The sequence below is a fragment of the Chrysochloris asiatica genome, unplaced genomic scaffold (genome assembly GCF_000296735.1).
Source record: "Chrysochloris asiatica unplaced genomic scaffold, ChrAsi1.0 scaffold00046, whole genome shotgun sequence".
Classification (NCBI taxonomy): Eukaryota; Metazoa; Chordata; class Mammalia; order Afrosoricida; family Chrysochloridae; genus Chrysochloris; species Chrysochloris asiatica.
The window spans coordinates 5,981,827-6,003,379 of NW_006408564.1; the positions used below are offsets into that span (position 1 = coordinate 5,981,827).

Below are 21,553 nucleotides of genomic sequence, written 5' to 3' on the forward strand. Positions count from 1 at the left end.
ATGATAGTAGCAAGAAACTAGTTAAGAGTCCAGAGCTATATTCACTATGCCTTTTTCCCCACCCATTTCGATTTATTAATTAAAATTGGTTACGCATTGCTTCCTTCCAAAAGGACCTTGAGGGCACCAGCCTCACGGCTCCTACACTCAGTTAATTATGAAGTTCCCATTGAAAAGAATCATTCTATCCATTGTAAGTCTGATCAACCTGAATTCTGCGCAGGTGCTTTCATGTTACAACTTAAAAAAGCGTCCAAATGTCACTAGGGCCATCACAACTTCCACAGCTGCTGGAAACAAATACTCTTTGTGAAAATCTACAACTGAGCTGGACTGTGGGGCGGAGGGTAGGGGGAGAAGTTAGTTTGCACTCAGCTTACAGAAAGCTGATTATAACTGGAGACTGCAGTCTTGTCAACTTGCAACAGATCTTGTTAAAAGGCAATGAATCTTTCACATAGTTGTCCCAAATATCTATATTTCAATGAGGCGAATGCACACAGCCAGGCAGACCCAAGGGTGGTGGCTGGAGTTCCAAGAATGCTGACACAAGGCCAGATGTACACTTGCCTCCAGACTTTTCCAGGTAGCCAGCGGAGATCTCCCAGACCTCCCAGATTCTGTGGGCTCCACTGTATCCAACCACAGCAAAGCTCTCACTGTGGACTACTTAAAGCAGCTACATTACCTTAGATCCTCAAAGAAAGAGGCACTTTCTACCCCAGCTGAGCCCAAACTTTATGGCCAATGAGCTCTTTGCCAGAGAAGTAACCCACAGGAGGAAAAGACAACCTAAATACAAGCTGGGAGGACTCTCACAGGGTCCGCAAGGTTCCGGAGAGAGCCCTAAGGGAGGTGTTGCCAATGTCAGATCCTCATATTTCTCATTTACTCCAGGTTCCCAGCTGAATGACCCCCACTAGCCACAGGCTGCAAGCAGAGAAGCGTGTCTTGTGTTCTTGCCAAACAGCTGCAAGGACAAGTCTGGCAGGTGATATGTCCTGAGGGGTCCCCAAGAACCTCCTCCTGATCCCCACTAACAGACAGGAGGAAAGGAGCCTCTTCCTTGACATGTGATCTGCTGATACAGTAGGCACAAGTCCCTCCGCCTAGTCTAGCAGAAAAGGGACAGTCTGGGAGCCCTGCAAGACGCATGAGAGAGAGAAAACGAGCAGACAGTTGCTCCAGGGCCAGAGGAAAGGGGACAGAAACAGGCGGTGGCACAAGCTTGATCGAAAGAGAAGGGGCAAGCAGGAGAAAGAGAGAGATGGAGACAAGAGACACGGGGCCGGGTGAGAGATAGGGTCGGGATGGGGGTAGGGTGACGCGAGCAAACACTCAGGACCGACATACAGAGGTAAAGGAGAGAGCCAAGAAAGAGATGGAGATGACAGAAGGACGGGCGCAGAGAGATGCAGGTGGCAGGCGCGGGCCCTACCTCAGCGTCCCTGGCCGAACTGCTGGCAGGGGGTACCTCCAGGCTGCAGTTTGCCCTCTTGACCGTGAGGTAGAAGGGGTAATCCTTGGCCACCATGGCGGCTGCCGGGCCTGCCCTTTGGGATGTCACCGCTGACCCCAGGCGACCACAAAATTCCCAGGCGAAAGGGGGACTCAGCTCCACGGTGTCAGGAGGCGGTGAGACTCGGATATCGACACCCGGCTTTTAGTCCAGCGAGACCCGACGCCAGCGTTCAAGCAGAAAGGCGGGCGGAGCCGTGGAAGGGCCTGCCCCTGCATGGGCGGGACTCGGGTTGGGCCCGCCCAAGTACGGCCGGAACGGGCAGGTGGGGCTGCGCCTGGAGTGGCGAGGGGCGTGTCCCTGCTGTAGTGCTCGGCTCTGCTAACTGACAACCAGTACAGTAGGATTTCGGGATCCTAGAATGGGAGAGATGACGGCTAGAAAGGAGGCTGGGCTAAAGCTGGCAGCGGGTAGAAAGCAGGTCCTGGTAAAAGCAGGGCGGAGGGAAGGATCTCTAGGGACAAGTGGTGGTGGTGGTAGTATGGCGTGGAGTCGGTTCCGAAGGGAGAAATGAGCGTTTTAAAAAACCCACTTAAAGAAAAGGTGGTATTCTATCGTGCCTTATAGCTAGATCAGTCTCCTTTGCACACTTAAAAGAAAAAGTCAATGGGGTGTAACTGACAAAGAGCAAAATGCACCCATTTTAAGTGTGCCCATATAGTTATTTGAGTGCAGACAATGAAAACTCCTGTGCAACCACCTTCACTAGTAGAATTCAGAACTTTTCAACCACCCACGGAAAGTTCCCTCGTGCATTTTCTCCTGTACTGGTTTGAAATACGAAGAAGAGGATGAGAAGCTGCCTGTCATTCAGAAGAGGAACCCGATCCAGTTTGTTTCAAGTATAAATCTGCTCAGCAATGACGCGGCCCTACCACATCTTTCTAGATCCCTTCTGAACAAGCATTCACGCTGTCAGTGTCTAAGGTGACAATTGTTAAAGTCTTCCTTGCAGCCCTGTGTGTGTCGGTAAAAACCTGGAAACAACCGTTAATACCTATCAATCCATAGGGGAGTGCTTAAGTAAACTCCTTACCAAGGAACAGAGAGAGTATTGCCTCTGTAGGCAAACCACAATGTCAACAGTTGGAGCCCACCAACCACTCCTAGGGAGAAAAATGAGTCTTTCTACTACAGCAAATGTTTACAAGCCGTAGGAACTGTAGGGTCCCTATGGGTCCAAACCAATTCTATGGCACTTAACAACAACAACAACCATGGAATACAAAGAACATAAAGGTTAGCAGTTCAAACTCACCAACTGCTTTGTGGGTGAAAGATGTGCAAAAAAATGGTTGTTGAGTGCCATCGAGTCGGTTACAACTCAGAGTCCTTGTACAAGGTTTTCTGAGGAGCAGTTGGTGAGTTTGAATTGCAAAGTTTGTGATGAGCAGTGCAGTGCATATCTTACAGTATTACACAGTCCTGAAAACCCTATGGGGTTCTACTCGGTCCTATAGGGAGAGGCTGGATGAGTTGGAGTTGACTTCACTGCAGATGGGAACTCTACTTTGTGGAAGTCCAAAAGGAAATGGGTTTCCAGGTACAATATGGAAGGGTTTCCAAGGTAAAATGTTAAGTTATTATCATTAATTTAAAGTGCAGAATAAGCGCAGTACAATATTACTTACATTAAAAATACATCTACAAAAGAATACCTATTAATTTTTTATAGGGACACAGATGTAGGTAAACACATCGCCAACTATAAGGATCTGCAGTAAACTCTCACCAGCCCCTGTAGGGCCAGGTTTAGAGAGCGCTGGGAAGGAACATTAGGGGTGGTGGGCAAAGGAGATTTTAAACTAATGGTTTTACAAGGAAAATGTATTTCTATGTGTTACTTGGGAAATTCTTTTCTTTACTATTAAAATTATCCTTGTCCCAAAAGTTATTTTATAAACTACACTGCTGAATTTGTCCTTTCCACTTCATAGCAAAGTCATGGCTATATCAGATGATGGCCTGGGGAGACAATGTCTTCATTTTGCTTCTTAGAAGTATGGGAAGTAGAAGGAATGGAAGGCTCTAGTTCCTGTTTGCATGTTCTCTGCTTTCAGCTGAGGTCAGAATCCAAAAGTTTCTGCTTTTCAGATAGGAAACCTCGTAATACTCTGCTCTCTAGGCTCAGATATCAAACCCCTACCCTGCCCCACTGCCTGCTTTCCTGCTTAGCTAATTATGAAGACAAACTGACTTAGGAAAGAGGGTGAATCTGATCCCAGGTTAGCCATTCCACTATTGCCACCAATGTAAAAAGGGCTCCAGAATGAATGGATTCCAAAGGAGTCTGAAGAGTATTTGAGTTGTTTCCCCAACATATAGGCTAAGTGGTAAGTGGGCTAAGAAGAAGGGAGAGGGAGGGAAGGGCACCTCCGTCTGGTCCACTAAGCTATTCTCACTATATTTCAGCACAAATGTCTTGTTAACTGAAGTGTACTAATGGGAGCTTCTAAGGGTAACCCCCAAGCTTGACCAAGGGGGCATGAGATGGTGGAGGAGTGAGGGGAGTCCTATCTCCAGGACACCCAACATAAGTGACCCCTGGTAATGCTGTGGCCAAAGCAGAGCCGAGAGGCAGTGAAATATCTCACTCGGGGCTCCCCTGGCCCCAATGTCACTAGGGATTTGAGTAGAAGTGCCCACAGCCGCACTTCACTCTTCCTGCTGCTTGTCTGACCCTTACAGACCCCCACCTCAATGAGATGACTTTGGTCATTGTCATAACCGATTCAGAGATGTGTTTTGATCCCACATGCAGTTTTCTGGGTCTTGTGCTCTAGTCAGGAAATATACTTTTAGAACTTGGTAAAGGGAAGAAAAAAAAATCACTCCAAAAGACCCTGACCACTTTCGGGATGCTCACTGTGGAATTCTCTTAGTTTAGCAGGACTCAGTGTGATAGCAAATAAACTCCAAGAGAAAGAGAAGCCTTAACCCTTAAGTACAACTAAACAGAACAGAGAATAATCATATTGGATGAAGAGAAGGCTACCATATTTGTTTTCTCCTAAAACATTTTTGGTACCTCCTCAAAAGATATTGGAACCATAAAAATCAATCAGTATTATATATGGAGACAAAATATAGGTGCAATAAACATACGTCTTTTTCCACTATACATATTTGTTGTTACTGTTTGCTGTTGAGTTGGTTCCTACTCACAGTGACTCTGGATAGGGTTTCTGAGGAACAGTTGGTGAGCTTGAACCACTAATCTTGCAATTCAAACCGACCTTGCAGTCAAGTGCATTAACCTACAGCACCATACCTGGACTATACATATTGTTGTTGTTAAGTACTGTGGAGTCAGTTCCGACTCATAGTGACCTTGCACATGGTTTCTGAGGTTGTAAACCTTTATGGGAGCAGAATGACTCATCTTATTCCCATGGAACCGCTGGTAGTTTTCAAACTGTCTTCAGGTTAGCAGCCTGATTCGTAACCACTACGCTACCAGAGCTAGACTTCCGTATATTAGAAAGATCACTAATAATATGCAGCAAAAAAAGTACAAATCTCAAAATGATAATGAAGGGAAGAGATGAATGTGAAGTTCCCTTGGATGGTCTGATTCTTGCAAACTTTTCATTCAAAGCATGGATATCTCATCATGGCGAATATGACTCTAATAGTTAAAGATATATATTTTTGGTACAATACAGCTTGTAATTGATAAGAATGTTGTTTATTGGTCCAGTGGTGAGGATTTTTGTTTTCTTGACATTGAGATGCAATCCATACTGAAGGCTGTGCTCTTTGATCTTCATAAGTAAATGTTTCAAGTCCTCTTCGCTTTCAGCAAGCAAGGTTGTATCATCGGCATATCGCAGGTTTTTAATGAGTCTTCCTTCAATCCTGATGTCACGTTTTTCTTCGTAAAACCCAGCTTCTCGTATTATTTGCTCAGCATACAGGTTGAAAAAGTATGGTAAAAGAACACAACCTTGTTGCACACCTTTCCCAATTTTAAACATTCTGTGTTCCCATGCTCTGTTCGAACAACTGCTTCTTGGTCTAGGTACAGATTTCTCAGAAGTACAATTAAGTGTTCTGGAATACTGATACTTCTCAATGTTGTCCATAGCTTGTCATGATCCACACAATCAAAAGCCTTCACGTAGTCAATAAAGCATAGGTAAACATCCTTCTGGTATACTCTGCTTTCAGTCAAGATCCATTGGACATCAGCAATGATATCTAAAAGATTGAAGTTGTCAAGGACTTCATTCTTCTTGGATCAACTATCAACACTCACGGAAGCAGCAGTCAAGAGATCAGACAATGTACTGCATTGGGCAAATCTGCTGCATAGGAACTTTTTAAAGTACTGAAGAACAGAGATGTCAGCTTGAGGACTAAGGTGCGCCTGACCCAAGCCATGGTATTTTCAATAGCCTCATATGGATGCAAAAGCTGGACAGTGAATAAGGAAGATCGTAGAAGAATTGATGCCTTTGAGTTGTGGTGTTGGAGGAGAATACTGAAAGTGCCATGGACTGCCAAAAGAACCAACAGAGCTGTACTGGACGAAGTGCAGCCAGAGTGCTGCTTGGAGGCCAAGATGGCTAAGCTTCGTCTCTCATACTTTGGACATATTGTCTGGAGAGAACAGTCACTGGAGAAGGATGTCATGCTGGGTAAGGTGGAGGGTCAGATAAAAAGGGGAAGACCCCTAACGAGATAGATTGGCCAGGTGGCATCATTGATGGACTCAAGTATGGCAGCGGTAGTGAGGTTGGCCCAGGATTGGACATAGTTTCGTTCTGCTGTGCATGGGGTTACTATGAGTCGGTTCCAACTCGATGGCACCTGACAACAACAACAACAGCTTGTAAAACTTACGCTGTCAATTTTGGATACATAAGAGCCATGTATGTGCTCTTTGAGACATCTAAAAGATTTTCAAGGTATTTTTGATCCCATACAACTTCTACCCTGTAGTCTGACTTCACAACCTCCCCCATATATAAGGTGTTACTCTGCCATTGGTAAATTGCATAGGACCCCAACTAGCAGTGTCTGAGCTCACAAACTTGTTCAGAAAGCAGGCTGTCCTATAGCGGTTCCCAAGCATACTTTTGCGGCTGGTGTCACAGTTGTGGGAAACTGGTTCAACCCCTCAATCCTGCCTAGCTGAGCAGCCCCATGACTCTAGCAGTTCCCATTCTGCCTGCATGTGTGTTTATGGGCTCAAAGACAACACTGCCGTAATAGTCAGCTTCACTCAAAGCAACAACACAAAGTGCCTTTCAGAACTCGCCCTCGGCACAACCCGTTATAATCCTATAAAACACTTCACAGCTGGGCAGTGTTCTACGCAAGCCAAAAGCACAGAGACTGGAATAAAGAAGGCTGTTCTGCATTTCCAGGAACTGCGCCAAGCCCAGTGCCTGTGGTTTCGCCTGGGCTGAGAGGGACTCATTTGAGTTGCTGGTAGAGTAGTGGGCCTCCATACACCAGCCGGCCACTAGTGATTAGCTCCTTCAGGCTAACAGACAGCTAGGCACGACTGGAAGGCCATCTATCAACTCCTCCAATCTCAGTCCCTGGGCTGTGAGCAGAGCAAAGCCAACATGAGACTAAAATTTCTGAAGCAAAAGTGAGCGTGACAGTCTTCTTGGCCACTAGGATTATGTTCCATCCTGCTAGCATTATGCTCAACATCAGGGTTGTTGTTTGTTAAGTGCCTTTGAGCCAGTTCTGACTTATAAAACCTGACTTAAACCCTGGATAGGGTTTCTAAGGAGCAGCTATTGGTTAGCAGTTAAGTGCTTACCCTACAGTACCACACCAGGACTCCAACATCTGGGTTGTTGTTAAGTGCCGTCGAGTTGGTTCCAACCCATAGAGACCCTGTATAGGGTTTCCGAGGAGCTGCTGGTGAGCTTGAACCACCAACCTTTCAGATCAAATGGCTTTGCAGTCTGGCGCATTAATCCACAGTGCCACACCAGTGGGATCCTTTTTTCTTAAAGGTTCATTCATTCATTCATTCACCAAATATGTAATAGGTCAGCATTCAGTTAACTTATTAACAGATCAGCACTCAATTAGCTCCATTTCATACCTCCTCCTCTTATACACAAGGAGTTCTGGTAGCATAGTGGTTACGAGTCGGGCTGCTAACCTCAAGGTCAGCAGTTCGAAACTACCAGCTGTTCTGTGGGAAAAAGATGAGGTTTTCTGCTCCCATAAAGATCTTCAGCCTAGGAAACCCTATACAGGGTTGCTATGAGTCGGAACCGACTCCACGGCACACCACCACCACCTTCTTATCCATAGAGCATGGTGGTTCCTCGGATAAGCACTGGACTGTGATTCACAAGGTCAGAGGTTTGAGCCTACCAGCTTCTCTGCAAGAGTAAGGTGAGGCTTTCTGCTCCCTCCACAATTTACAGCCACAGAAACCCTATATAGAGTCACTATGAGTCGGATTCAATGGCACTTGACAACAACAACTTCTCTACTCACACCAAGGAATATGGTTAACTTTAAAACACGACCTTTCAACTATAACCTCTGCTGCAAGGCGTGTGTTTGCAAAATAAAGATCAAGTGACAGTAGCCAATCCTTCAAATTCTGGTCTTTGAAGCTGTGTACTTCTCTGTCTGCTTCCCTGGCAGCTGGAGCAACTGCTAACACATGGTCATGTAGGTACATGTCCCAATACCTCTCTCCTCACCTTCCATTTGGGCGACATTCCCAGTTAATGACCAAGATCACTCTCCTCTTTGCGGCTTCGGTCTTAATGGAGAGGGAGGATTGTTAAAAGCATGATGAAGATCTGCCAGTGAATTCTAAGGGCTCAGAACTATGGTTCACTATCAGACAGGTTAAAAAATAAATAAATAAAATAAGGCAGAAATGAAGAAGCAATGATCAGATCTAAAATCATAGCAGTTCTAATACTCTCTGCTCCTGCCTGGAGATATGCCCACGGGTTCCAAGCCAGAGCCAATCAAATACATCCCGGGATAGTCTAAACCAGAAAGACTTCAATCTCTCATTTTCTTAAATATTTCATTTTCTGAAACAAGTCTGAAAAACTAGTTAAGTGATAATAGTCTCTCTGTCAGATAAAGCTAATCCTGTGGATTAATAGCTATAATACAAAAATAATCGAGGCTTTAAGATTAAAAAAAAATTGAAAAGGAATGAAAAAGTGTTTTACTCTGCTATACCAGAGGCATGTGCATTTTTAGCCTCTAATTCATTAGGTTCTCAAGAGGGGGCAATTTTGCCCACCGGGGTATACTTAGCAATATCTGAATACATTTTTTTATTGTCACTAGGGGTGGGGGATAGGGTGCTACTGGAAGCTAATGGGGTAGGTCAGGGAGGCTGTTAAATATCATACAATACACCAGGCAGCCTCCTACAATAAAGAATTGTTGTTGTAGTTGTTAAGTGCTGTCAAGTTGATTCCGACTCACAGCGACTCTGTCTAGGTTTTCTGATCAGTAGTTGGTGAGTTTGAACCACCAAACCTGCAGTTCAAACCATGCATATCCTACAGCACCATAGTGACAAACAGGGAGTACGATGGCTCTGTAGGACTGCAACCACAAGGAGAAAGATGAAGCTTTTTGCTCCTGCCAAGATCTAGCCTTGGAAAGCCTATCCAGGGTTACTGAATAACAACAATAACAAATGCCAACAGTGCCACTGTTAAAGAGAGAGGAGAACTGGAACATGGCAGGACAGCCAAAAAGGCCTGTTGCTTTAATCCTGAAGGATATTTTCATTTGAAGCATTGAACATTAATTGATGTCATATGTCCACCTATGTTGGCTGAAGTGAAGATGAACTGTTTGAGGGTCAAGGAGACCCAAAGTATTGACATGATCAAATTTTCCCTGATGTTCAAACCTGACCACTAACTGAATGACAGATAAAGAGAAATGTAGGGGTGGTGGGTAAGGGAAGAGATACACACACAACTGCCGTACACTGCTTTAGATATGAAAATGCATCTCAAAAGGCCAGTGAAAGTCAAAGTTTCAATGGAAGATAATACTTTAAGAAGATATCAGGGAAATGGAAATAACATTTTTCAAAGTTTAGTCCTTTCCAGGGCAACCAAATATTCTAATTGCTTTGGAAGGCAGAAATGCAAAATCATTGATTAAATAAGAACCCCACTGGGTTTAATTTACTGTCTCCTTGATATATGGTATTTCTGGCTGCACAACTTGTGTGATTGGAAGTCTAGCTCACTCAAGATTTCACAATAAAAATCCTGATCTTCTCCAATTTGAACTTATTACTATTAGCAAGCTTGTTTGACTTACAGAATTAAGCCAACTCTTTAGAACATTTTCTGTGTGCTACTAACTAAAGGGTCTTTGAACTATATGGATAATCTTTATTTGTTCATTTCATGTTTTGGGAGCAAGATGTTGTACTCCCAACTGTTTATCTACCTCAGTTAATGTATGCATTATGTGGGTTTTGTGTAATAACCATTAAAGTAGAGAAATTAGAATATGTGTAAATTCCAGTTTTGGAATAAAAAAGTTGAGGTGTTTTCTTTTCTAGCAACTACAAACTCAGGAATCAAAATATGGTATTTTAATAAACCTAAAGATGGAATCTTGGTGTGGCGCTGCGCTGTAAGTTAATGTGCTGGACTACAAAGTCAGTTTGATCTGCAAGGTTGGTGATTCCAGGTAACCAGCTGCCCCTTGGAAAGCCTATGCAGGGATTCGATGGGTCAGAACTGACTCTATGACACTTAACAACAACAAGAACAACAAGATGGAACCGGCTATTTAAGGACTCCTGGTATGGCACTGTAGGATAAGCACTGGACAGCTAACCACAACAAGATCGGTGGCTCAAACCCACCAGTTGCCCCTAGGAAATCCTATGTAGGATCACAATGAGTTGGAACGGACTGGAAGGCACTTAATAACAGCAACAAATGATGGTACAGGCTACATTAAGTGCCATTATTTTATGAACTTCCAAGAAAGAAAAAACACACGATCATGTGTCAGGCATATCTCAAGTCCTTTACAAAAAAAAAAAAAAAAAAAAGGTGCGTGGGGGCAGTGTAAGCAGTGTATATGCTACTGAAATACAGCATTATTTGTATCATTTGGCCTGGGTTTGAAAACCTATACATTTATAGAAACATGACTTTTGGACCATCAGGAACAATGGTTTCAAAGACCACCTGCAGTGAAATCAACTAAAAGGTTATAAAAATCCATATTCCTGGGCCCCACCTCAGATCTACTGGGTTGGAATCTTTGGCAGAAAACCCCAGAAATCTGTGTTTTTGATAAACACCCTCAAGGAGCAGAGTTTGTGTAGCACAGTGTTGTGAGTTAGAATTAGCAACAAATTCTACAATGAACCTGAATCCCCACTCTAGAAACATTCTGAGGCAGACAGATCTCCAGGCCAGAGGCACTCAGCAATAAGTGTAGTCCAATGGCTGTAGCATCAAACTTCAGACTACACACAGGGAGGTTTTATTTCTGCTCATCCCAGTCAATGTGCACTGAGAAACTACTGTATGTGCCAGGCAGCATGGGACACCCTTATGTGTACACTGGGGGAAACAATGAAATATATGCAATTGCACACTATGAGTAAATTATCACATAAACCACCCACCAGGAGATGTATTCTGGCTCTCGAGATTTGATTTACAATCTAGTATCCAGAGTTACAATTAAAAGCCTGCTTATCTTCATAGCCATGGGGCATGAATACATTTAAGTCTTTAAAATATTAGCTGTACCAGTACAGAATGGGAGGAGGATAGCTGGCTTGAGAAGTTTACGTGAAAAAGACCTGGGGCTGTTAGGGGTACGTGCACAGAAGGCATTAATTACAGAACAAGTTCAACCAGCAGAAACAGGCTTGGGGACTCCTAGCAAGCATTGGTCTCATCTGGCAGGAGTGAAAGTCACCTGTGTGTGCCAGAGAGCACTCAATTAGCTGAAGTGTGTGGTGTGTCGTGGACATCAGTCATGTGTTTTTACACAGGGGTTAGAGAGTATAGTCAACTAAGCACTTCGGTTAAGTGACTGCTTAGTTAGGACGAGTCCTTGGGTGGTGCAAATGGTTAATGGGTTTGCTTGGCTGCTAACTGAATGATTGTGGTTTGAGTTCACCCAGAGGAGTCTCAGAAGAAAGGCCTGGTAATGTACTTCCAAACAATTAGTCATTGGAAACTCTATGGAGGGCAGTTCTACTATGACACACAGGAAGTCATCATGAGTCAGAAACAACTCCCTGGTAACTGGTTTTGGAGACAAGAGAGCTTCTGCTATAGTTGAATTATTTCCATTTCTCATCTAAAACCAAGCTTAGCAACCCAAGGCTCACATATCCACAGCTCTGACTGACTCAAAAGCCATGGCAATAGATGGTTGAACTGATCACGAGTCACTACTCTGGCAACTTGTATGACTACATTATCATTTAGTTCTTTAACAATGACAACTCATCTGATAGTTTCAGCAGGCTAATTTTTCTCATCTGAGACCATCTTTGACCCCTGTGCTAGGGTAACCCTTATATTGTGCCCTTACCTCTTGAAATGGTTAGAGTTTTGTGCCAACTTGGCTAAGCCAGGATTTCCAGAAGTTTGGCAATTGGGATGTGCTTATTCCCATGGCAATGAAACCTAATACAAGCATAGCTAACTCTATGATGAATAGCTATGAGTAGCCAATCATTTAAAGGGATGCTCCCTTGGGGGCTTGGCCTGCTCCCAAGATAATAGACAAATGGGAGGGACTCTGTCTCTCTCTTCTACTGGGAACCTGGGACTCTGCAATTGTGAGCGATTTCCTTGATAATAAACTTCTCTCTATATACATACACATATGTGTGTTTCACTGGTTTTACTTCTTTAGAAAAACAGCCTAAGACACCTCTGCTTCACCAATACTTATCCTGCTCAGAATTATTTATTTAATGTTTATCTCCAATGCCCAAACGGAACTTGCTTATGACAGTAGCTGCAGTTTCGTCTATCATGCTAAATTAGGAACTGGACCCATATTTGTTGGAACAAAAAACAAACTACAATGACTCTAGTTAGAGATCATATCATGAAGGACGTAAATCTAGAAAGGAATTTTTACAAAAAAGGACATAGCACATTGAAAGTTTCCCAGATGGGGCTGGGAAGAGATACAAAAACCACCAACAACTCACCAAACAACCAGCTGCTGTGGAATCGGTTCCGACTCACGGCGGCCCCATGTATGCACAGTAGAACTGCTCCAGAGGGTTCTCATGGCTCTGATATTTTAGAAGCAAACTGCCAGACCTGTGTTCCAAGGCGCCTCTGGGTTGGTTCTAACTCCAACTTTTCAGTTAGCGGCTGAGCACTAAACCTATTGTGCTACCCAAGGGCTCCCAGAATATCACATTCTGAACTGCAGATAGGAGTCCCTAATGTTTAGCTGCTTGAAGCGTCCAAAACTCATGGTAACCACTTTGAGAGTTGGCTTCTACAGTGTAAGGGTAAGGAACAGTTTCAGATATTACTAAGAGCTTTCTGTTCCCTCTAACTTTTCATAGACATCCAGCAATTTAAGCTAATTTCTAAACATAGAAGACTTGCCAGGGAGATTAAAACTCTACTGGCAGATGGGTGTCAAATAATTTATTTTCAGAGATACTTTACAACACACTTACTTTTTTCCTTTCCTCATTTTCTTTCTTTCAACTCTTGTTTGCATGTTAAACCACAATAAACATTTTATTTTCATTTGTCATGCTCATACCCAGTGCTACTTGTATTAAAATTTTTGCTCTCTGGAGATGGGTTCCCAGAGGCTGACTTTTAAGGGGAGATGATTGTTTAGTGCTTCTGCATAGTCAAACATGATGCTCATCTGAAGTTCACAGGCTGATGTGAAATGATGGACTCAGGAATATCTTATCAACAGAAACCAATGAGGGAAGAATGAAACCTCTCTGCTGGCTGTTCCACCAAAGGAGATGGTCGTGCTGTCCTTACCTGGAATCTCACAAAAGACTTTGAGAGTTTATTCTAGCTTAGAAACAGTTCATAGTGAGCAAAACTCATTTTTTAGTGGGTGGGAGACAGGGAGGCATGGAAGAAAGATGGTAAATGTGAATGAAAATTGTAAAGCTAATACATCACATGGCTTCCTCCTTGAACTTTAATAACCCAGTGCTGCCTGCAGGCTCTGAAAAGCCAGATGCAGTGGGTAGGTACAAGGATTGCTCTGGTGCCAGGAAAACGCAATAAGACAGAACTTTTACAAGGTAGGCAATGAATAAATGCCCTGTAGGAGCAAAACAGGCTTTCAACTTCTCCAAAGTTGGCAGTCAGAGAAGCCTGAAACATCGGCTCTGTTCATCTAAAACATGCAACAGACAGGACCACCTTCTTCAAAATGAAGTCACCTTCCAGGAAAAAACAATAGCTGGGGAGATTGAATTTCACAGGAGGGGAATTCAATCTGCATTTTCTTTGCCACAGCAAGATACATTTTAATGTATGCTAGAGGTTTTCCACATGTTAGGTAGATTTTTCTAAAATATTTTTAAAGGAAAAAAAAAAAAATCTTCAGATGATCTGGGTTACTGAAGTTTTTTTCCCTCTTTGGGTTGGAGAGGAATCTTACTCTGTCTCATCACGTTATCGGTAAGATCTGAAACTACAACTCTTCACTTGATTCTGCTGCTCTTAACAAAATGCAATTCAGAGTGTTACTTTACACTCTACCCCCAGAAGTCTACAGGAAGTGCTTGTCACCAAAACTCTGAAATAAATACAAAAATGATGCTTGTCAAACTTAAAAACAAAACTTAAAGGGATCAGCATTTTGCATCAGTTTCCTGTTCATAAAACTTTATAAAAACAATCCACCCATTTAAAAAAAGAAAAAAACAGCCCACAACAATAGCTCACTATTCTTCCCCTAAATGCTTGCCTCATGCCACTCTGAAATTAGGTGCCATCACGTTTCCTGAGCTATGGGTGCCAAACACCACATCCCTTTCCTCCCTCCCTCGCCCCCACCCCACCTGGCATCATTCCTGAATTTTGTCACTTTTCCAGCTAATGAGCTTGCCAGAGAGATGGCTGCATCCTCCCTTCTTCTTGCCTGAGGAGGTCAAGCCATCTGTACCAGCTGGAAACACGAAGAGTTGAGACTTCCTTCCCCAAATTAGCTCTCATTTCCTAGAGAAATTTTTAATATGAAAGGTACAAAGCTACAAAGTGATGATGTGTGTGGAGGGGGAAGGGGGAGCAGGGAGTTGGACATTCACAGACTGCTCCAGCTAATCAGCTAGTAAATGGAAAATTAATGATAAAATCATTGTTCTGTGACATTAACTTTTGAAGAACAAGATACTTCCCTTCCATTCTGGCTCCACAGCAAAACTTTCTTTGTAGAATATTTAACACCCCATCTTTCAGTTCCAAGTAAAATAGAGGAGACTACCAGCTCTAGAATAAAAAAGCCTGGATCAAATACCACATTTCTTATTTGCTAAATACATTGCTGTCTGTAGGGTTGTTGAGTCAGTTCTGACTCTCAGCAACCAAGCAGAGGGTTTCCAAGGCTGTAAATATTTGCAGAAATGGGAAGCTGCATCTTTCTCCATGGAGTGGCTAGGGAGCTTGAACTATCTACCTTATGGTTTGCAGTCCAGTGCATATCCTACAGAACCACTGCATCCTGTGCCAACTATATGAATTTGGACAATTTAGTTAATTGTGTCAAACTTCAGGTTACTCATCTGTAGTATGAGTATGCGAGAGTTGTGAGATTTTAATGAGATAAAACACATCAAGTGTTTAATGAAATAATACAAATATCAGACTCTAGGCACCAGATTAGCACATAATACATGTTGTTATTAATGTTCCTGGAAAACAATCTTGCTTCCTTTTTTCTCAATGAATTAGACAGGGAAATATGGGCTTTGGGAACCCACCCCCCATTTTCCTTGCCTCCAATGACAAAGAATTAATTCCAAAAATTGAAATATTGATTTGACTGGTAGTGGTGGTGGTTATGTGCCATGGAGTCGGTTCCGACTCATAGCAACCTTGAACAGGGTTTCCAAGGCTGTAAATCTTTAAGGAGCAGAACACCTCATCTTTCTAGTTTCAAACTGCTGACCTTGTGGTTCACAGTCTGATTCGTAATTAGTACGCTACCAGGGCTCCTTGATTTGACTGTTGAGCATATACAAAAGAATCAGCAGTGTGAACTGACCTACACTGGAAGATGTGGGGTTCAATTCTAGCTCTACCACTAAATTTGCTGAGTGGTCTTGAGCAAACCAACAAACCTCTCTGAAATACAGCTACTTGAACTACAAAATAAGGTGATTTAAACATGAATGCTTATGATTCTGTGAATCTATAAATCCAGCAAAGATTGAAGTGGGTATGGAATATTGTCTTTAAATTGTAAGCTATTTTATTTCAGGAAAGTCTTCAAATAAAAGTGACAATATCACTTACTGACAAAGGCACACTTGTCTAAAATCAGCGAGTTCGGTGTAGACAGATTGCATTTTTGTAGTTAGTTCAATGTGACAATATTTTATAAGGGTTATTTTTTCAGTAAATGAAGACGAATAGAGAATCCTATAAGAAGCTCTGGTAGCATAGAGGTTACAAGTCAGGACACTAATCTCACAGTCAGGAGTTCGAAACTACCAGTGGTTCTGTGGGAGAAAGATGAGGCTTTCTGCTCCTGTAAGATTTACAGCCTCGTAAACCCTATGCAAAGTCACTATGCGTTGGAACTGACTCCATGGCACACCACCACCGTCACCACCACATGTTCTTTTAATAAAAGGAATTAATAGATTAAAGTAATCTATATGCAGAACAAAGAATAAGCTGAAACAGAAATAAAATCAACTAGGAGAAAAGAAACACTAAAGGGAAACTGGAGTTGGACCACAAATTTGATGGGAATGGCTAAAAATAAACCACTGTCACTTAAAAATAGGGACTTGGCTGCCGAGTGTCTGTGTTATCTGAAGGACAACATTTGGTTCCTCCTCGGTTCTCTTCCTATGGAGCTGCTGTGACTAGGAAAGCTGTCTGTTCCTTCACTGGACAAACTCTTGCTGCCTGGTGGATTTCCTCCTAGTCACAATTTCCTTTCTGCCCTTCAGAGTTGGGCTGCTCACATCCAAGTGGCAGGACTGCGGCTGGTGCAGTTCTAAATGCCACACCTGGATGAATGGTGGACTGTGTATTATTCAAAGCATGACAGTCTTCTTAGGTATTTTCTAAAGCAGATCACCAGGCCTTTCTTTCTGGTCTTAGTCTGGAAGCTCCTCTGAAACTTGCTCAGTATCATAACAACACTCAAGTATCCATGGATAATAGGTGGTTGAATGTGCATGAGGTACACTGGCTGGAAATTAAACCTGGCTCTTCTGCATGGAAGATGAGAAATCAGTCGCTGTAATAAACCAAACTAAACCTGCTGACGTCCTGTTGATTACAACCCATAGAGACCTTATACAACGGAGTAGAACTGCTCCATAGTGTTTCCAAGGCTTTAAATCTTTATGGAAGAAGACTGTCACAGCTTTCTCCCATGGAGGAAATGATGGATCCAAATCACTGACTTTTCAGTTAGTACCTGAGTGCTTAAACACTGTACCACCAGGGTTCCTTAATCACTGAAATGCTAATTGGAACTACAATTACTCAACCATTGTTTTTATTATTGTCATTGGTACAGTTTTCTCTATTTTTTAATGGTTCCCCTACTAGAACATCAGCTCTATGAGGGTAAGGGTCATGGCTATCTAGGACGGAGCCTATCAGTGCTGAAAGATGCCTGGCAAGTAGCAAACGATGAGCTTCACAAATGATGATGCTAAGTGGTACTGATGGAGGGTGTGCTCTGTGCCTTGGGAAGCAGGTCATATAGTCCTCACAACAACCCTACAAGGTTGGGTATCTCTATAGTGGTAGAAATTGAGGCACAGGGAGTTCAAGCAACTGGCCCAAATTCATACAGTTACTACTATGTGGCACGTTGAGGTTCAAATGCAAATACTATGCTTCCAGGATCTGAAGCTCCCATCCATTGTAAACACTAGTAATTCTTGGGCCTTTTTCAACTTAGCAGGTATCTGATGCTAGTATCTATTTGAGAGTTGGTTATATTGTATGGTAGGAGACCTAGGTTCAAATCCTCACCCTGGATGTCCATAATGACTTTGGTTAAGTCTTGCAACCTCTTTGCTCCTCAGTTTCCCAGCTGGTCATTCAAGTGCTCATGGAGGTGCCTGACAGTCCTAAATCCCAAGTGCTAGAGTCATCATGGAAGTAATCTTCCAACTACACAACCACAGACTATTCAGTGTGCTTCTCTATCTTCCACATGGAGCCCCCAAAATCCAAACTGTTAAGTCAACTTCAACTCATGGTGATCCCATGTAGGTCAGAATAGAACTATACTCCACAGGGATTTCAATGCTGGTTTTTAAAGCAGACTGCCAGGTCTTTCTTCTGAGGCACCTCCAGGTAGACTCTGACTGCCAGCTTTTTGATTAGCTGACAAGTGTGTTAACCGTTTGTACCATCCAATTACTCCTCCATAGGAAGCACCATGAATATTTCCCCCACAATGAAGCAAGTGATTCAATCACTTAGAACCTCAGTTTCCTCACATATAATTAGGCAATAAGAGCACCAACTCCAAAGAGCTGAGGTGACAATTACAGAGAAGCCACGTAATGGGGCTAACACATGGTAGTAATTTCATAAACTGTAACTATGTTTATTATAGGCCCAATGAGATCTGGGAGATCAGTATGAAGGAAGATAGAATCTACTCAAAGCCCAAGAACTAAATAAAAAAGACAGCTCTAAAGTTCAGATGTGTAAATGATTTTTAAGAATATGTTTATCCCCAGAGAAAAGTCCGTATCAAAATACAGACTAATGCAGACATGTTTGAACTAACTCTACAAGAAACAAGGAACAATCGTTCTCATTTGGGGAGTTCACATCTGAATGCTAAAAAGCTAGGCAGTTTTTGACAGTGCCATAGACAGCCAGGTAAGGGGAGGGATTGAATATCCAGAGAAGCTGAACTCAAGGAAGAACACCAGAGCTCTGGATCTACCATAAGGTACAGGTCTAAGTTTCCCGCACCCACAAGGGGAAAAATCACCATACGAAGGAAAATACTTCAAGTTAGGAATCACTCACATGGGACTCCCTCTGCAGCTACCCCACCAAGGCAGAGTTCAAAGGGCTGGGCTACAGTCAGAACAGCACAGGGAACTGGCACTAAAAGCAGGGCAGAGACATTTGCAAAAGGAGATGCGGGGGATTCTATACATTTTTACCTCCTCTTCCGTGTCGCGCCTTCTTTGCCCAGCCCATACGCCTTCAGACAGGTGGGAGCGCACCCTCCAAAAAAAGTCCAGCGCTGAGCCCACAGTTTTCCCACGGCACAGAGAGAAAGAGCTTGGTGGCTGCTTATGATGTAAGCCTCGGGATCACAGCCCTAAAATTAACTTGTGCAGGACCCTTTATTCCATCCTATTTAGCAAGACAAAAGCAGACCCATCAGTCTTGACAAACTATATAAACAATCTGTAAAACCCCAATATAAAAGGACGCAACTATCTCGAGAATTACGCTGTGCACATGCAGATACCTAACTGACCTTCAGAGACAAAAACAGTAGAAAATCTTTCTCCCATTAACTTCTCAATATCTATCTGCATACCTCTATGGTGGTGACTAGAGGAGGGGCCTGAGCGAGTGGACACCCCCACCCACTGCTGGAGGCTTGTACGGTGCACACACACTGCCTGTGTAGCAAGGCGACTGGACAGTTGGCCACACTTTTATTTTTGTTTCAAAGTGGTGGTTTCTGTCTCTGCTGGTATATTGCTTCTGCTTTTGATTCTTTTAATCACACATTTTTCCTGGATGTGGGAGCTTTTTATCCCTACAGTACCCAACAAGAGACAGCAATCGTGGCCATATAGCCAAGCTACAAGCATATTCCATAATATTCCACCATTGAGACAAGAGCCAATAACAGCTGTTAAGCATTACATGTGAAAATGGAAGCCTATCTCCTGATCATATCCACCAGGAGAAGCCCAGTAAGCTTAATAACACAGCAACAAACATCCATTTAAGCAAAACCCACATAATAACTAGAAATGACCACAAAACACAACAAAAGATCTCAAAACATGTCTAAAAATAGAAAAGAGTAAATGAGACAAATAAGCTGGAGACAGACAAAGGCTTTCCAGTAGAGGAAGAGCAGGATCTGGATTTGCCTGAGAAGGAATTCAGAAGAATGATATGGAAACAAATTCAATTGCTTCAAAAAGGGGTGGAGGAAAACAAGGAAGAAGTCAGGAAAGTACTACAAAAGCAATCAAACAAGATCGATACAGTGTTAGAAATAATTCAAAACCTGAAAAAAGAGGTCCAGATGATTAATAATAAAATATCAGAAATGGACAATACACTGAAAGGGGAAAGGAGCAGAATTAAAGAGATGGTAGCCAGAACCAGCGCTCTGGAAGACAAACCTCTCAATACTACTAAGATAGAAGAGCAAGCAGAAAAAAGGATAAAAACATCTGAAGAGAGTCTAAGATTCATGCTGGATAACATGAAGAGGAACAACTTAAGAATTATTGGCATTCTGGAACAGGAAGAATCAGAAAAGCCCACAGAGGAGATAGTTGAAGAGCTTCTGGAAGAAAATTTCCCTAACATCTTGAAAGATGAGAAGATACACATTCAAGATGCCAAATGTACCCCTGGAAGCATACACCCCAAAACAAAGTCACCAAGTTATATAATAATCAAGCTCTCCAAAATCAAAGACAAGGAGAGAATGTGAAAAGTGGCCAGGGAGAAGAGAATTGTCAATTACAAAGGCAAGCAAATCAGATCAAACTCCAACTTCTCAGCAGAGCACATGCAGGCAAGAAGGCAATGGGGAGGAATACACAAAACCCTAAAAGAAAACACTGCCAACCAAGAATCATCTATCCAGCAAAACTATAAATCAAATACAATGGTATAGTCAAAATATTCTAGGATAAATAGAATCTAAGAGATTTTGTCAAAACCAATCCAGTACTTCAAAACATCCTAAAAGGAGTTTTTGGACTGAAAACCAACAACCAGAGATTGACAGGCATGGCAACACCACCTGGAACCCAATCGACAGACAGCAGAGTTCAGAACAGAACAAAACTACAACAACGAATTCAAAGGAGCTGGAAAGTCAACTAAATATCAAAATAATACCAATGTCAAAGAAGGGATAAATGTAAGAACAGAGATCCAGGTGGTGAGGATGTCAGGTAGATTAAAGGATACAACAGATTCTCTTAAATGGAGAGAAAAGTTAATAGATTATAAGGTAACCCCAAAGAAAGTTAATACTTCACAATTTACCATGAAAATGAACTTTCAAGCAGAACATGAAAACTAAGAAAAAAACCCGACAAGAAATAGCACAAAAAACATGAACTCAGCACAAGAAAGCATGCAGAACAAAGGAATGAACACCATTACTAAAAAATTAATATAATGGCAGCAATTAATTCATATCAATAATTACATTGAATATCAATTAATTGAACGCACCAGTGAAGAGACAAAGAGTGGCAGATTGGATAATAAAATAAGACCCTTCAATATGCTGCCTGCAGGAGACACACCTTACACACAAAGACAAAAACTGACTAAAAGTTAAAGGATGAAAAAAAATATACCAAGATAACTGCAACAATAAACAAGCAGGAGTGGCAATTCTAATCTCTGATAAAATCAAATTTTAAGACAAAACCAGCATAAGAGATAAAGAAGGACATTATCTCATGATCAAAGGGTCAATTGAGCAAGACGACATAACCATAATATCTATGCTCCCAAGCACCAAGATATATGAAGCAAACCTTACTAGAAATGAAGAAAAAATATATAAATCTATAAATATGTTATTGTTGTTGTTGTTGTCAGGTGCCATTGAGTCGGAACCGACTCATAG

At 42.4% G+C, this 21,553-nt stretch overlaps 1 protein-coding gene across 2 annotated transcripts in view; it reads right to left on the reverse strand.

Moving 5' to 3' along the window:
• Positions 1-21,553, reverse strand: part of ARHGEF3 (Rho guanine nucleotide exchange factor (GEF) 3) — a 323,985-nt gene that overhangs the window by 85,630 nt on the left and 216,802 nt on the right. Inside the window, exon 1 of one of the 2 annotated variants that reach the window (XM_006862061.1) lies at positions 1,439-1,683. The exons of the other annotated variant lie outside the window; for it this stretch is intronic. Coding sequence (XP_006862123.1) covers positions 1,439-1,534 — 96 coding nt within the window. The 5' untranslated portion in view covers positions 1,535-1,683. Of the gene's footprint in view, positions 1-1,438; positions 1,684-21,553 lie in introns of those variants that run through there. 2 annotated transcript variants of the gene reach the window in all.